Below are 14800 nucleotides of genomic sequence, written 5' to 3'. Positions count from 1 at the left end.
TCCTGCCAGTACGCTTTGACATGCATTGCCTAGACACGAGCACGCATGCACATGGGCACGCATCTGTGCTCCATCCTCCTCCCCGCGCCTGCCCCTGCTCCACACTCACGGATGCGCCTCTAACCCCGCCAGGTGGCATCTCCATCGTCGAGACAATATCCCCATTGATGGAGTCAACCGATCTTGCAGCAACCATGCCCGTCAATATTCTGCACCTCGTCAGCCAGACAGTGCCCAAACGTGCCAAACCACAGGTACAGACGCCCTGGTGCACCTCATAGCGTGTAATGGACGGTATCAAACGCGGTTTTTCAATGCACAAATGCTCGTCTCCGACGCCAGGCCCCGCAAACACCAGGCTTTGCCAAAGCCACCGCTGCGACAATGCGTCGCCTCGAAGCTACAAAGCCCCAGTGCGTGGCACCCTCCCTCCCAACGTACTTGAATTTTGCCCAACGTCGCCACACTGGTACTTCTCACCGCTTGGGTCATGCTCTTCAGTCAAAGCCGTAGCCACAGCATTGGCTCCGTGGGCAGCACTTGGAAGTCAAGCACAGCTGTTCCGGTAAGCCAGGAAGGCCAATTCTTGATCGACTTGCTCAAGTCCGCCCGCCCTCCGCCCGAAGCCATCCTTCCTGTGATGGAATCATTCACCTGTTCCGTTTGTCTAGCATGCTCCGCCAAAGAAACAACTGCTCAAGGCTTCAGAGGCGGAAACGAAGAAGTTGGTGGCCACGTATCGACGCAAGCAACAGTTTTCTGTCAACCCACGCCACCGATCCCTCGACCCCAACGATACGGAGCCTCAGGTATCTGCAACCATGCTTGCCCTGTGTCCTGCTCCTAGCCTGGCCGCGCCACACACTGTGTGGGCGTTGACGGCACACCCCGGCGATGTTGGTTCAAGCTTACGTTATTGACTTGCCCGTATTTCGCCCAGTCGGACTTGAACGGGACCTTTCGTCGCCGTGTACAGGGCGCCCCTGATCCCATTCGTGTCACACCCTCCAAGGTTGGGCTATGATTGATATGGCACGCTTACTCCTGCGGTACAAACGCATTCATCAAAGACTCATGTCCGCTCGACGATGTGCAGCTCTTGTTTGATGAGTTTTCCACCAAGCAGGCCTGCACGCGAACGCTCAAGCTTACAAATACCACAGGCTACATGAAGCAGATTCGCGTCCTACCCCCTGCCCACGAAGCCTTTGGCATTCTTGAAGTCAAGTACCCTGCCGGTACGGCATACATGTTGCTTGGACCATCTCTCTTTGCGGAATGAGCGTGGGTACCTTGTTTTAGGACGTGTGTGCCCGCATGACCGGTGCTATTCCTATGCTCTGAAATACGCTGCAACTAGATGAAGAACGCGGTGTGGCACCAGGCATGTCCGTGGAGGTATCCGTCGTCTTCAAGCCCACACATTTGGGCTCATACACGGGCACCCTCACTATCGTGCCGGAGGTGTGTGCGTGCTTTTCTCCGCGGCCCTGCCCATCAACCCCAGCTTCCAGCGTTTGGCACTTAGATTGCCCCTACTTCTATACTCTCACATGCCACGCATATACACAAAAGGGTTTGGAGCCATTTGAGGTTGACTTGGTCGGGGAGCGTCATGCTCCGGGGCTCAACATTCCGGGAACATTGGAGCTCGATCCTGCATTGGTGGGCACTTGCACAACCAAGTCTTGGAGCTTTCTCAACACAGGCGGCGCCTGCGTCTGGCGCGTAGTCGAGCATCGCGACCAGGACGCTCCGACCCTATCAGAAGAGGAGGAAGCTGAGCTCATGTCCATGGAGCTTTCGGAGGATGAGCGAAAGCAGCGGCGCGAGTTGATGTGGCTGCAAGAGCATGGCATCCTTTTCCGCGGGCTTGCGGCTGATTTGACAACGCTTCCAGAGGCCACTTGGGCTGAGTATCACGGCGCCGAAGCCCTCGACATTGGGGATTTTACTTTTCTGCAAGCCCGGCAATCCGTGCGCGCTGGTGAGCACGCTATTTTTGACATCTCCTTCGCGCCCACAGCCGAGGGGCATTGCACTGCATCGCCAGTGCTCCTGCTTGATAACTGCACCATGGTGCCGCTGACGATCCAAGCACATGCCTTCGAAACCCGTCTTGAGCTTGAGGCTGATCTCTCTGAGGACTTTCGCAGGTACAGTCAGTCCCATGGTCACCGCCTTTGCACCAATGCACCAGCCTTACCCCCGCGGCCTCCCCTGCACAAACAGACGCACCACCTGGGCCTTGCCGAGCGCTGCCGCGGGCTGCAATGCCACACACAAACTCATCGTCACCAACCCCATGCAAGTACCCGTGCCTGTGCGTGTGACCATCTGCGGCCCGGATGCACACTGCTTCACGGTCACTGACGGCACCTTTGAACTCGGTCAGTTTGGCTCGGCCCTGAGCAGCGCATGAATGCATCATTTCTCTCTGGGAACGGCGAGGGCCCAAGGGCACCTGTGATAAGGCTTTTTCCCGCGACATCTTACCTCGCTTGTCGACCTAAACATTAGGTGCTTTGGAAGATCGAGGTGTAGAGGTTTCCTTCGCGCCTCCCGTCGATGTGAACTCAGCCACCGCATTTGAGGTAGGACACATCCTTGGAATGACCGCAATTCAGTGCTTGGCGCCAGAATGGCGTGGCAGTGTGATAAAAAAAGAGAAATGGAAAATGAAAAACTGACATGTGGTGCTGGGCGCTCAATTTCTGTCTTATCTAGACAACGGTCACCATTGCCTGCGCCGACGTCATGGAAGGCGCAGCGACTTGGGAACGCGAAATTGTGCTGCAAGCTGTTGGCCACCCACTTCGTGTGCGTTGCGTGCATTCTCGTCAATTCATGTCCTGCTCCATGCGCGTCACACAGCCTACTACGCAATCCCATGTCGAGAACTACGGGCTCGAGAAGCACCCATTTTTTGGCTCTTGTTTTTGGTGGTGGTGGTGGTGGCTGTTGTTGTTGTTGTTTTTTGTCGTTGTTGTTGTTGCTGCTGCTACTACTGCTGCTGCTGCTGCTGCTGTTGTTGTTGTTTTTGTCGTTGTCGTTGTTTTTCTTTTCTTTTGCATCCGGCTTGGGGCACTTGTTCAGATGCATTGGCCTCATCTTACCTGATACATTGCTTGTTTAGATTCCTTTCACACCAGCGTTGGTCAATTTTGATGTTGGTGCTGTGCTGGGTCAAGTCTACACGCGTGACTTGACCGTGTCCAACCCCTACCCGCAATCCCTCGAGATTGATTTTGAGCTTTTGGCTCTAGACATTGGCCTTGTTACGATCGAGCCCGCGCGTGGTATGAATTGCTTTGAAGCCCTGGCTCAGTGTTCTTGGCACGTTGCTGCTTGCCCAGCGCTCACTTTGCATACCAATCTCATCGGTCTTGCCGCCGCCTTGTCCGCCTATTCATTCAACTTGAATCAAGCCACAATCCTCAGCGGGGATCAAATCAACCTTCGCGTCACCTTTCGGCCCGCCAAGCCTGGCTGCGAACAGGTGCCCAAACACCGCTTGCTGCGCTGATGAGTCTTTTGCTCTGCTCATCGCCTGAACTTTGCATATACTCTGCTACCTTTTTCCTGCCAGGATGCCGTTTTGCGAGGCCATGCTCGATGTGGTGCTGCCGTCGCTGTCCTGCCTGTCCCTCTGCTAATTTCTGTGGCCAAGCCAGAGCTCGTAGTATTGCCGTCGAGCCTGTTTCTGGGCGTTGCTCATCTGAAGGACCACCTGACCGATGTGGTGGAACTGACCAACCCCATGCCGGTGCGTCGCTGCTTGCATCGCGAACACCGTGACCCAGAGTGGTAGGAGTGAGGTAACAGTGCACGGCTTTCTGGCTCCTTACTTGCCGCGCAACTTGCTGCCATAGGTTCCGTTGGCCATTGCTGTGGACTGTGCAGCCTCGGACGGCTGCGTCTCTGCGTGTCCCCCTGCTCTCACGCTGTTGCCCTTTTCATCGGCGCCGGTACGATTCACGGTGTGCGCCAAGCGTGAGGGACGCACACGGCACACCGTTGTATTGTGCTATGGCCAGCAGCAGCGCAAATATGTGCAATTGGAATGTGTTGGCCAGCAACCTCGACTTGTGTTTGAAACATCGGCCTTGCAATTTCCAGAATGCTTCGCAGGTCGACCAGTCACGCAACACGTGCAAGTTTACAACACAACGGCCCTGCCCTTGAGCTATCGGGCGCGCCCGGGGGCGCTTTGCCTCGACAACTCCCTTGACACGTTGACCGGTGGGGAGGACGACCCGTACCAAGTGACCTGTTCACCCCCCTGGGCCGTGATAGCACCCTTTGAGTCAATGCCCTTAGCAGTGACGATGCGTGGCTGCAAGGTGGGGCCATTCCCACCCATGGCGCTGGTGCTCGACGTGGAGGGCAACGAAGAGCCTGAACCCCTTCTGCTTCAGGGCCACGTCTTGGGCGTTCGCCTTGCTGTGGCACTGGTGCGCAACCCTGGCCGCGGTGCACCTCAGCGAATTCGCACCCCTCGCCAATCACTCATTGATGACTGTCAAGAAGTACAGCCGGCGTGTAACTTTGGTCTGGTCCAACCAGGCCAGGCCGTGCAGCTGGGACTCCAGCTGCGCAATCTCAGCGAAGTACCCGTCGACCTATACATGGCACCCGTAGCGTTTGGCAGCTCTTGCCTGGTGCAAGACTCGATGCACGTGCGCGAGGGTCTGTTATCACACGCCGAAGTTGATCCCGCCACGGTGATGCGGCGTGAAGAGGCACCAGAGGGCGTGGTCTTTGCTTGCGACCGAAACCACCTGCGTCTGGCCGCGGGTGGCGATGCTATGGTGAACGTGTGGGCCAAAGCCTCACTCTACGGCGATTTTGCGGATGTACTTCTCATTACGGGCGGCTTCATGGAACCGCTGCGCATTCCACTCCGCCTACAGGCCCAGGGCTCAGTCTTGCAGGCCATGATTGGAGGTCATGGGGCAACGCCGGTTCTGCGCTTTGCCGACGTGGACGTCGGGATCATGCTGGACGACAGCACTGCAGATGACGACGCACTCCGGGTACAGACGGCACGTAGCTTCAAGCTTCGCAACTCCTCCCCCTGGGACGTGCTCGTTCGTTTGCGCTGTCTGACGCGCTTGCCCACGGATAAGAAGCTCGTCAATGTGCTGAGCTACACGGACGAAAGCGGCATTCGCCTACGCGTTCGTCCCCACGACGGCACGCCGGAGCCCGTCGTGTTTGAGACTCCGCATAGTAGTTTCCTCATGATGCGTGCATCAGAGCGCGAAGTCAGCGTACGCTTCGCGCCGCCCGGTGTGGCCGACTACCACGGCACCCTTGTCATCACGTGCGAACCCACCACACGCGAAGCTGTCTTGGAACAGAACCGTCAACTCGGCCCTTCTGTCCCGGCAGCTTTGGCCACCACTCGTGCCCTCACCGAGGCTCGACGCTACGGCATTGCCCTCGTCAAGAGTTCCACACCCGCGGCCAACATCACAGGCACAAGCCGCGGGGCGTCGGCCCTGGCGCTCGAGCGCGGCTTGTCTGAAGATGCGGGCAACATTCCACTGGAATGGGCGACCCTGGCGGCCACTGAGCGTGGCAGTCCGTCGGTGCACATTGAGCGCGACATGATCAACATTGAGCGCAACGCGCTCAAAGTCCATCTGGCGGGTCGTGGCATGCGTTGGCACATGGAGCACAACTACGTGGACGGCCTCATATTTGATGTCGACTACATGGCCCTGCTCTCGGCTGGTGCCAACTTCGCTGCGCCCAGCCAGGATCTACGCTTGACGAACCGCTCGACGTCGACCGCACTTTTTACGTGTGAGTTTCACGAGCCTTTTGTGGTGGGCCGTCGCACGGGTAGCCGCCTGTTGCAGGCCGAGCAAGGTGTGGTGAGTGTGGCGCCCAGCCAGTCTGCAAACTTGCAGGTGCAGTGGCGAGGTGTGGCACTGCGTGAGCTGATTCAAGCGGCCCAGATGGCTCAACGCTCATCTGCAAGCTCGATCAAGGCCTTGGATTCAACCTCAAGTCAGCCAACCGCAGCACCACGACTCTCCGGTCTCACTTTGCAGCGTGGAGTCCTCGAGCAGTGGTCCACCTTGGCCCTGCGTAGTACCATGGGGGAGGTGCAAACCCTCTCCGTAGCGGCCCGCATTGCCCTGCCCTCAGTGCAGCTCTCCTCCACACAGGTGTGTCGTTCACACGCTAAGCCCTCTGCCCCTTTGAGAATGGTTTGGAGAGTGTGCCTCTGCGCGTCTGTGAAACATTGGTAGTGCGGCTAAGACTCACGTTGGTGGCGTGGTGGGGCCAACCTTTAGATCAACTTTGGCAACGTTTTAGTCGGGGAGCCACACACCATGACGATTGAGCTAGCCAATTTGGGTACGTGTGTCATTCTCTGGAGGTACTAGGTGGCGGGTCATTTTGGCCTGTCGCGTGTCCATCTATGACCAGGGGTTGTTGTTGTTTGGATTGAAAAGGAGGGCATGACTGACTGCGGCGCCTGTGGATCGTAGGTTTGGCTCCTTGCGAGTGGGAGGCCCGCATCGTCAACTCGAGGAGCTCGGCCGCACTGTTCCATTGTGTGCCTTCATCGGGCGAGCTGGACGCTTTTGTAGACAATGTGGCCAATACACGCCAGGTCGGTAACTTGCATTCACACACCTGTTGTTTCATGCTTTTGGTAAACGTGGCCGTGCGGTTATACCTCTGGTCTGGAGCTGAAAACAGTGTGACGCTTGTTCATAGGCACTGCAAGTGATATTCTATCCTGAAAGCAAGATGCCCTACCGTGCTGTGCTGGAGGTGCGGGTGGCAGACGGCTTTCAGAAACTGACGGCCTCGATTCAGGGACACGGTGGTCTCGATGAAAAGGGCCTCGACAACGCGCTCGTCTGAGTCAGGAGTAGCCAGCCCCTTGTGAGCGCTTGACGTTTGAAACGCAAAAGAATTGTGAAAGCGAATGCAGTGAATAGTTGTATTTTTTCCTTGACGACCAGATCAAACAGTTCACACACACACACACACACACACACACACACACACACACACAGACGAAGTGCAATTGGCAGCTCAAGTGGCAGCGAGAAGATCAACTTGATGGGTCAAGACAGGCCCACAGCCTGTTGAGAGTGGTGACCTTGGCACCCTTTGCTAGGTACTGGTGTACATTAAGAACCCGTCGCGTGCCGCTTTGTCCGTGCTCAACGCCGCTGCTTCCCGGCACAAAGCTGCTGGGAAAACGCGTATCGCGTCGCGGCTGAGGCGGGCGCGTGGTCGGCAGTAGGATCGGACTCTTCTCCTGCAGTCATGGCGACACAGTTTGCCTTGGCCACAGATGGCCAAGCTGAGCGGTATGATGCTGCGTGGTCGAGTTTGATCACCAACATTCAACGGCTCTCCTCATGCACTTCGCTCGGCGGGCATGTTTCAACTTAGTTTGACCGCCTTGTACCGGGCAGCTCATGAAGCGGCAGACTTGCATCGACCCCGGGAATGGGCAGCCGCCATCTCAATTCAAAGGTGCGCTTCCTTTCATAAGAGCTGTCATGACACGGTTCTTTCCCTTTTTTTCGCTCGCGTCTCTGCGGTGCTTCGTGGATGCTGCACCGTGACATGGCCATGTCATGTGTATGCCATCGCCATGGGCCTCACTCTTCGGGGCCGTTGCAGCTGGTTCCGCGGGGTCATCGCACGGCGGCGTATTGATCGCTTCCGCCAGGCAGCCGCCTCCATCCAGGCCGCCTATCGTGGCTATTGCGAACGGATGCAAGTGCGCGCAAAGGTACGACCCTCGTCGGCATGCTGGGCGTGCCTTGCGTTGAGCAAGTTGGCAATGTGTGACCCTGTGCCATTGGCTCGCGAGCTTCTGATGGCATCGCCTTGCTTGCTCTTTTCCATTCTTTGCACCGGTTGATTTCCTGGATTTGCGGATGATCAGGTCCAAGGTTCGCTTGAGCGGCGGCGTCGCCAATACTACAACGAAAAGGCGATCATCATCCAGGCCATGTGGCGTGGCTATTACACGCGAAGGCATGTCTGTGACTTCAAGGCCTACCAAGCTTACATGGAGGCCCTGCGTCAACAGAACGAATTGATGCGGTCAGTTGGCTTTCATAGTACTTGCACGCGCTTGATTTCCGCTCGAGCGCGCTCTGCTGCAACTTGTCTCTCGCCGTGAATCGGACTGATGTGCTCAATGCCGGAACGTACTTTCAATCGTGCTCGGCCTTGTACAGTGAGCAACTTCAGAACTTTGAAGCTGAGCAAGCGGCCAAACGTGAGGCGCGCGAGCGGCAGCTTGAAGAGGTGGGCTGTATTCTACTTTTTGATTTCCAAGCGGCGGTGACAGTGGATTGGACTCGAATGGTTGAGTGGGCCCCCTCACAACCTTGACTGTGACGCTACCATTGGTGCAACAGGAACGCGAACTTCAAGCCATGGAAAAGCAACATTACCTTTTGAGCACTCAAGCGGTTTGTGTTTGGTACCCAATACCACAGCTGCGCTGGCTTTTGAGGTCTCAAATGCTGGCTGACCCACGCTTTGTGGCCGGGCTCGCCTGGCGTTTTGTGTCGCAGCGCGAGGGTGTTTTGGTAAAAGAAGCCGGCCGGCAACGCGAGTTGGAAGTGCGCGTTGTGGCGCGCACCCTTCGCCAAGATGATCTGGTACGGCTTGCCCCCATCCTGAGTTTATGGGTCAGAACTTGGTTCGAAGTACCAAATATACGCGCATGCGCGCGTGTGGATCTGCACCCTGGTACCCCGCCGTCGAATTGGCGGGGGGTCCCATGGTTCAGCTTGCTGGTTCTCTTTCCTCACGATCGATTTCATGTCTCATATCAAACACAGCGGGCAACACAGCGCAGCAATTTGCGCCAAGGCAAGAACCAACCGCACCCGGACCAAGAACTGGTGAATACATTGCGCAGCTCCATGCGGCTAGACCGCGAAACGACTGGGTCGCAGCGAGGCTGGCTCTCGGGGACTGTCAACAATCGCAACGTTTATCGACCCCAAGGCCCCTTTAAGCATCCACTTGAGGTGCAGTACTTGAAACAGCGACCCCACAATCTCAGCTTACGCGCGGCAACAGAGTTTGATAGCTTCGAGGAACATCAAGCGGCGGTATGTTTCTTGACCTCGGAGCCTTATATCTTTTTTCTTTTATTTTTTCACGCCTTTGGCCTCCAAAGACGCCACACTCGCTGGACCTTCAGCCACCGAACACTTACCCACAACTGACGATTGTTTGTGTCACGTTTATATGGCACCGGCCATTGCAGGAGCGACGGGAAGAGCGACAACGCCTACAACAGACGCTGCCCAAGGTCAAAGGCACACCGCGGCCCGTCCGCCTGGGGGCTGAGTATCAGCCCTCCATCCTGCGCGATGGCCCTTACCAAGGTTTTGGCCCCGGTGACACTCGCCCAACTTACGGTCGGGATGGGTTCCGAGAAGAAGATCGACAAACGCGCTCCGCAACGGGATTTACCACGATGGCTCGCACCAACACGTTGCCTAGCTTTGCTTTGACTGAGTCTTCCTCCCCTTTGTAGTTGATGCCTGTTGTGTATCATTCACTTTGTCAACCCGCCCAGTAATCGATCCATGATGCTATGATCCAAGCTTTGTGCGCGCCATTCGACACTGCTGAACACTCGTTTCACCACCTCACCTAAGTTTTCGACGCCGCGCTGCCTGCTCTATATCGCGTTGGCGCCCGTGCCATTGGTGTATCATGCTCTTACGAATTCCTCGGGCCTGCACGGATGGTCATGATACACATGTGTGTGTGTGTGTGTGTGTGTGTGTGTGTGTGTGTGTGTGTGTGTGTGTGTGTGTGTGTGTGTGTGTGTGTGTGTGTGTGTGTGTGTGTGTGTGTGTGTGTGTGTGTGTGTGTGTGTGTGTGTGTGTGTGTGTGTGTGTGTGTGTGGTGTGTGTGTGTGTGTGTGTGTGTGTGTGTGTGTGTGTGTGTGTGCGTGTGTGTGTGTGCGTGCATTTCACTCATTCACTCATTGCAACACAGGGCCATGTCGTGGGTGTTGGTCGGACGGGCGCTGGTTGTGTGTCTGTTGGCCGCCGTTTGGGGGCAGGCCTTGTTGGTCCAGGCCCAGGGGCGGACGCCAGCGCCGGCGCCAGACTTGCCCTTCCAAACTGCGGAACAGGTTCGCGTTCTTGAGCGGGCTTCAGCCATATCTAACGCCAGCTATGCTGCCGGCGTGGCCAACCTGACGGCGCTGCTCGAGTCGGACGCCTTTCGTGGCTATCTGGCGCAGCTGGACACTGTTGGTGAGCTGCAAAACTGGACAACCGCTGACATTTTGGCAGGTCTGATCGCTGGCCTTGACGTGGCCGAGCTGGTGCACAACTTTGGGCGCTACGATGATGGCAATTGCGGGATGGATGTTACCATGAAGACCGGTCCCGGCCAGCCCTACTTCTACAATCAATGGCTGTTGCAAGCCCTGGGCTTCATTCCCATTGATGTGGCCAACAACGTATTCCCTGACGAATCAGAGGTGCGCTTTTTCGGTTACGTGCCCTTTGTCAATACCTCACAGCCCGACGTCAACACCTCGGCCGATCGCCCCGTGTATACTGGGCTCAACATGTTTCGGGGCAGCCTGGGAAACCCGCAATGTGGTCCCATCTCTGCCGTCTTTAAGCGAAGCTACCTCCAGGGTGCAGCACTGGCTGCTCCCATTGACACGGGCTTGTTCATTGGCCTCTGTGGTGACGGCCAAGGTACGGGCTGGTTTGGCGTACACTGTCATTCATGGGCCACGGCCAATGGCACGCTGGGCGTCTTGGACCAGATGGTCCACCTCTTGCCCATTTGGCTTGAATACTACAATTCCACGCGAGCCCTTGTCGGCGACACCTATCCAGCCTACAACTTGGCCCGGCTGGTACTGCGCTTGCTAGCCCGGACCACTTACACTCGCCCCGATGCCGGCCTGGCTCTCACCTTTGTGGAGAACACCTTTGGCTATCTCGAGGTGAACACGCTGGCCACCCTGCGCTACCCAACCAGTGTAAAGATGATGATGGCATCTTTTGACCTGATGTTTGGCACAGATGAAGCTGCGACGCTGCGCGCCTGGTGTGTGGAGCAGGGCTGGCCCTTGATCTGGGCTACCAATCCTTACGAGACACATTTCATCTGTGCGCCCAACACCAGCACAAACTGCGATGTACCCCCAGACCGGCTGATCCTGGGCATGGAGCGAGCTAACGTACGCGTGCTGGATCCCATTGTGCTCTCGGCCTTGCCTACCTTTGCCAACGCGACAGCTGGCTCAGATTGGTTTGGTGTTCGGGCGCGCTTCAACGCCTCGTGGGCCGCGGTGACGGCTGATCGCTCGGCCGGTGAGCCAACGACGGATGACCTCCGCTTTCGCTGGGACGAGCTCTTATTTTCCACTGATCCGAGTGGTTTGGCACTGGCCAACAGCTCGGCACTGGTGGAGCCTCTCTTTGTTGGGGCCTGTGCTGACCCTGATTGCATCGGTGTTCGTTTGGTGGACGGCGCTTGTGTATGTGCAGAGACAAGCTCTGCTGCCCCATTCCAACGAGTTTGAGGGCCCCTCGCTGGCCGAGCCACACCGCTGTTTGGAAGTTCGGGACACTTTCCGAGCAGCCATTGCCAAATCATGAGAACATGAATGACCCCACTCTTACTTCTTTTAACACCAAAGCGATTGGCCAGCAATCGAATGAATCAATCCTGGAAAAAGTCGAATTGACAGGAGTGTAAGGATGGATGGCAAATGAAGCCAAGGGGGGAGAATGGGTTCGCCAGGGCCACCGCTGAGAGCAAACGAACAAGAGCGAGGCATAGAAATCGGGAAACACTAACGAGGTGGAGAAGAAAACGGAGAAGGCGCGTCGCGCAGAAAGAGAGAGAGCGAGAGAAGAGAGAAAAAAGAGAGCAGCGCGGGGCAGAGAAGTGCGAAGACCCCAAGGGAAAAAGCAGACGCATGGCACAAAAAGTAGCCACGAGGGACGACATCACATGCTGGTCAAACAGACAACCGCCAGGTGACAGAACACGGATGGAAACAAGAGCAATTACGCAGCACAAGACGAGCACGAGACAAGGGAGAACGGCGGCACCAGCAGCACGGCCACTGCGCAACCCGATCAACTCACAAGCCACAGGCATCAAGCGAGAAAAGCACGTCTCCCGACATCGGAGAAAACAACTTGGCGCCACATAGAGAAGCATACAAGAACATTCGTGCGCTCGCCTGGGAGGAAATTTGGTCACAAAGCAAAGAGAAGAGAGCGGCGGTCGCCGGCGAGAGGATCTGATCTAGAGGTATTGAGCAATCCACCTGAACCCTTCAGCATAGCCCTGCTTCTTCAGGACGGTGCACATGAAGAGCTCCATGGGGCGCGATGACAGGGAGCTGCGGGGCACCTGGCCCTTGCCGGTGGTCTGGCCAAAGAGACCAAGTGCAGCGCGGAGTTCGTCTTCACCGGCGGCGTTCGGGTCATCAATCTTGTTGCCCAGGATCAAGATGGGTACATCTGCAATTTGTTCGTCGCTCAGCAAGCTCTGCGAGCATCGAGACGAGGCAAAGGCCATTCGAGACAATTCAATTCCGTGCGCGTCAATGGTGAGTGGAAGGAGCAGCAAAGCAGATGAGTGAATGGCTCGGGAGAAAATAAACTCACATCGAGCTCCTCCTTGGCTTCGGCGAATCGATCGCGAGCAACCGCGTCGACCAGGAACACGACGGCATTCACAGCTGGAAAATATGTTTTCCATACGCGGCGCGCTATAATTCACGGGGGGAAAAAAAATTTATGGATATGAGTCAAAAAAAAAAAAAAAAAAAGTAGAAAAGAAGGGAGGATGGCGTGAAGGAATAGTTTGGAAACAGCTCGAGTGAGCAGCTCGAGTGAGATGAGCGGTGCCAAAGAAAGAACGTCAAAAGGTATCGGTGTAATAGAAGATAACCGACCTTGAGAATGACCACCCAAGTCATACGTGGTGAGAGTCACCTTTTCAATACTGAGCTCCTCCATGGCTGGCAGGTGTAAAGTGGACCAGAGTGAGGGAACCAAATGAGGGAGGGAACCAAATGACCACGAGCGTGCGAACTACAACGGGGGAGCAGAGGGCTCGAGACAGCCTACTTGGGTGGAGGGTAGGCTGAACGGTGGACATGCGGCCCTCGCGAAGCATGTGCAAAAGGGTGGTCTTGCCGGCATTGTCGAGGCCAAGGAAGACGAGCTTGCCAGTCTTGTTGGCGAGGCCAAGGGAGGCCAGGATGGACCAAAACCAATCAAAGATGGCAGACATGCTGACGGTCAAAGGGAGGGGACACACGAGTCACCGAGAACTGACACGGGAGCTACAAATACACAATGGCAAAGAAAAATAAGGCGTTGATGAGGGATAAGGTGATGAAGTGACAGAGCGTAGGGCATAGCCATATGTGTCGAGCCAATGTGTCGAGCCAATGCGTCGAGCACAACACCTGCCCACATTCGACCGATAGGCCAAGCACCTTCACCCCACCAGGGAGACGCGCACACACACACGCACACATTCAGGCACACACACGTATGGACGCGACAACATCTGGCCCTGTATCCCTTGACCCCATGAATCACCCCCCGCCACCGCCGTGGGTGCAAAGCGCAGCTGGTTGAGCACCGTGGTGAACAAGCGGAGCATCAAAAGAGGATGACTCTATGCTCAACGATCACACCAGATGCAGCCAACCGACGCGCAGCAAGCCACCTCAAAAACCGCGCCCATGCAGGGACAAGGCATTACACCTTGCCCCGCCATGCCCAGCCTACGGGTCCACCAAGACGCCACAATGCCTTCCCCGTTGTGGGAAAACAACGAGGGAACGACGTGCCGCTGAGGCACCCATCACAAGGCACGGGCACGGAGACCCCAACGAGCTGACGAGCATGGTGTCGGCAGCCGCTCGTGCCCGGGCAGGCGCATGCACCATTCGCTGCACTCAAACACGAGCATTGCATCCCACGACCACAACCGCTAGGCATTGGACGACAGGCCACGAGGACGCCAACGACGGTTGCGCTGCCATTTTGCAGCAGCAGCAGCTCACACATGCATCACACAATCCCATGCAATCCCCCTTGATAACCCCACACACACTTGACCTCAGGAGCTCTCTTGAGGAAGAGAGAGAGAGAGTTTCTCTCTCTGATTCGGTCGCACTTACACTTGGTCGTGAAAAAATATTTCCTCTTTCTCTCTCTGACGTGGCTAGCGGGCAAGGGGGAAAGAGTGTGACATTTGTTACGGTATTATCTGATGGGTGGATCGTCGACGCGGCACAGCAGTGAAAAGATCTGACATTTATTCTGTATCAATCTTAATGCAGGAAACAATCGGAAAACAATTCAAATACCCATCACTGGACGGTGGCTTGGAGACCAAGTGTCATCCCCTCGTCGCCGTGCTACCACATGTACAGCCACATTACAAAGCCGATGACATGGTATGTCGTAATCATGGGATTGCGCGGTGACCGATTGCAACATCACCCACACCCCACACACACACACCGAACGGCAGACCGGCAGGGCCACAACGACGCGTCTTGGTGTTGTGGCCCTTGGACCCGAGGCCTCGGCCTGTGCCCCTCTCGCTCGCTCGCTCGCGCACTGCCACCCTGCCCTGATTTGGTGCAGTGCCAAAAGAATTCGGACAAGGGGAAACCGGGTACACACAGGTTACTGCACTGCCACCTTGATCAACTCTTGGTCCTCTCCCTCTCTCTCTCTCTCTTCTCTCTCCACTCTCTTCTCTCTCTTCT

At 56.3% G+C, this 14800-nt stretch overlaps 2 protein-coding genes across 2 annotated transcripts; one reads left to right on the top strand and one right to left on the bottom strand.

Annotated features, from left to right (window-relative positions):
* Positions 1-194: 194 nt before the first annotated feature.
* On the top strand, positions 195-11721 carry MONBRDRAFT_37188 (uncharacterized protein; the record flags this gene model as incomplete). The annotated part of the gene is made up of 17 exons (XM_001746150.1): positions 195-254; positions 672-809; positions 1127-1238; positions 1709-1987; positions 2157-2390; positions 3153-3299; positions 3357-3499; positions 3590-3766; positions 3873-6179; positions 7148-7272; positions 7663-7774; positions 7931-8091; positions 8229-8298; positions 8571-8657; positions 8841-9116; positions 9185-9504; positions 10018-11721. 17 exons carry the CDS (start codon positions 195-197, stop codon positions 11570-11572), a joined length of 6303 nt encoding a protein of 2100 aa, XP_001746202.1. The 3' UTR covers positions 11573-11721.
* Positions 11718-13345, bottom strand: MONBRDRAFT_37186 (uncharacterized protein). Its single transcript, XM_001746005.1, has 4 exons — positions 13137-13345; positions 12962-13027; positions 12672-12775; positions 11718-12552 (listed from the first exon to the last, which is right to left on the bottom strand). Exons 1-4 carry the CDS (start codon positions 13300-13302, stop codon positions 12307-12309), a joined length of 582 nt encoding a protein of 193 aa, XP_001746057.1. The 5' UTR covers positions 13303-13345; the 3' UTR covers positions 11718-12306.
* Positions 13346-14800: the final 1455 nt, after the last annotated feature.

This window comes from Monosiga brevicollis, genomic scaffold (assembly GCF_000002865.3).
Source record: "Monosiga brevicollis MX1 MONBRscaffold_11 genomic scaffold, whole genome shotgun sequence".
Classification (NCBI taxonomy): Eukaryota; class Choanoflagellata; order Craspedida; family Salpingoecidae; genus Monosiga; species Monosiga brevicollis.
The sequence above is the reverse complement of the archived record's forward strand: the minus strand, read 5'-3'. Positions and strand labels throughout refer to the sequence as shown.

Bases quoted from the DNA above. Each gene is read 5' to 3' on its own strand.
- MONBRDRAFT_37186 (XM_001746005.1), bottom strand. From the start codon at position 13,302: ATGTCTGCCATCTTTGATTGGTTTTGGTCCATCCTGGCCTCCCTTGGC. The intron at 13,028-13,136 runs GTAGGCTGTCTC...TACACCTGCCAG, and splicing joins TCAGCCTACCCTCCACCCAA to CCATGGAGGAGCTCAGTATT. The intron at 12,776-12,961 runs GTCGGTTATCTT...CGTGAATTATAG, and splicing joins CTTGGGTGGTCATTCTCAAG to CGCGCCGCGTATGGAAAACA.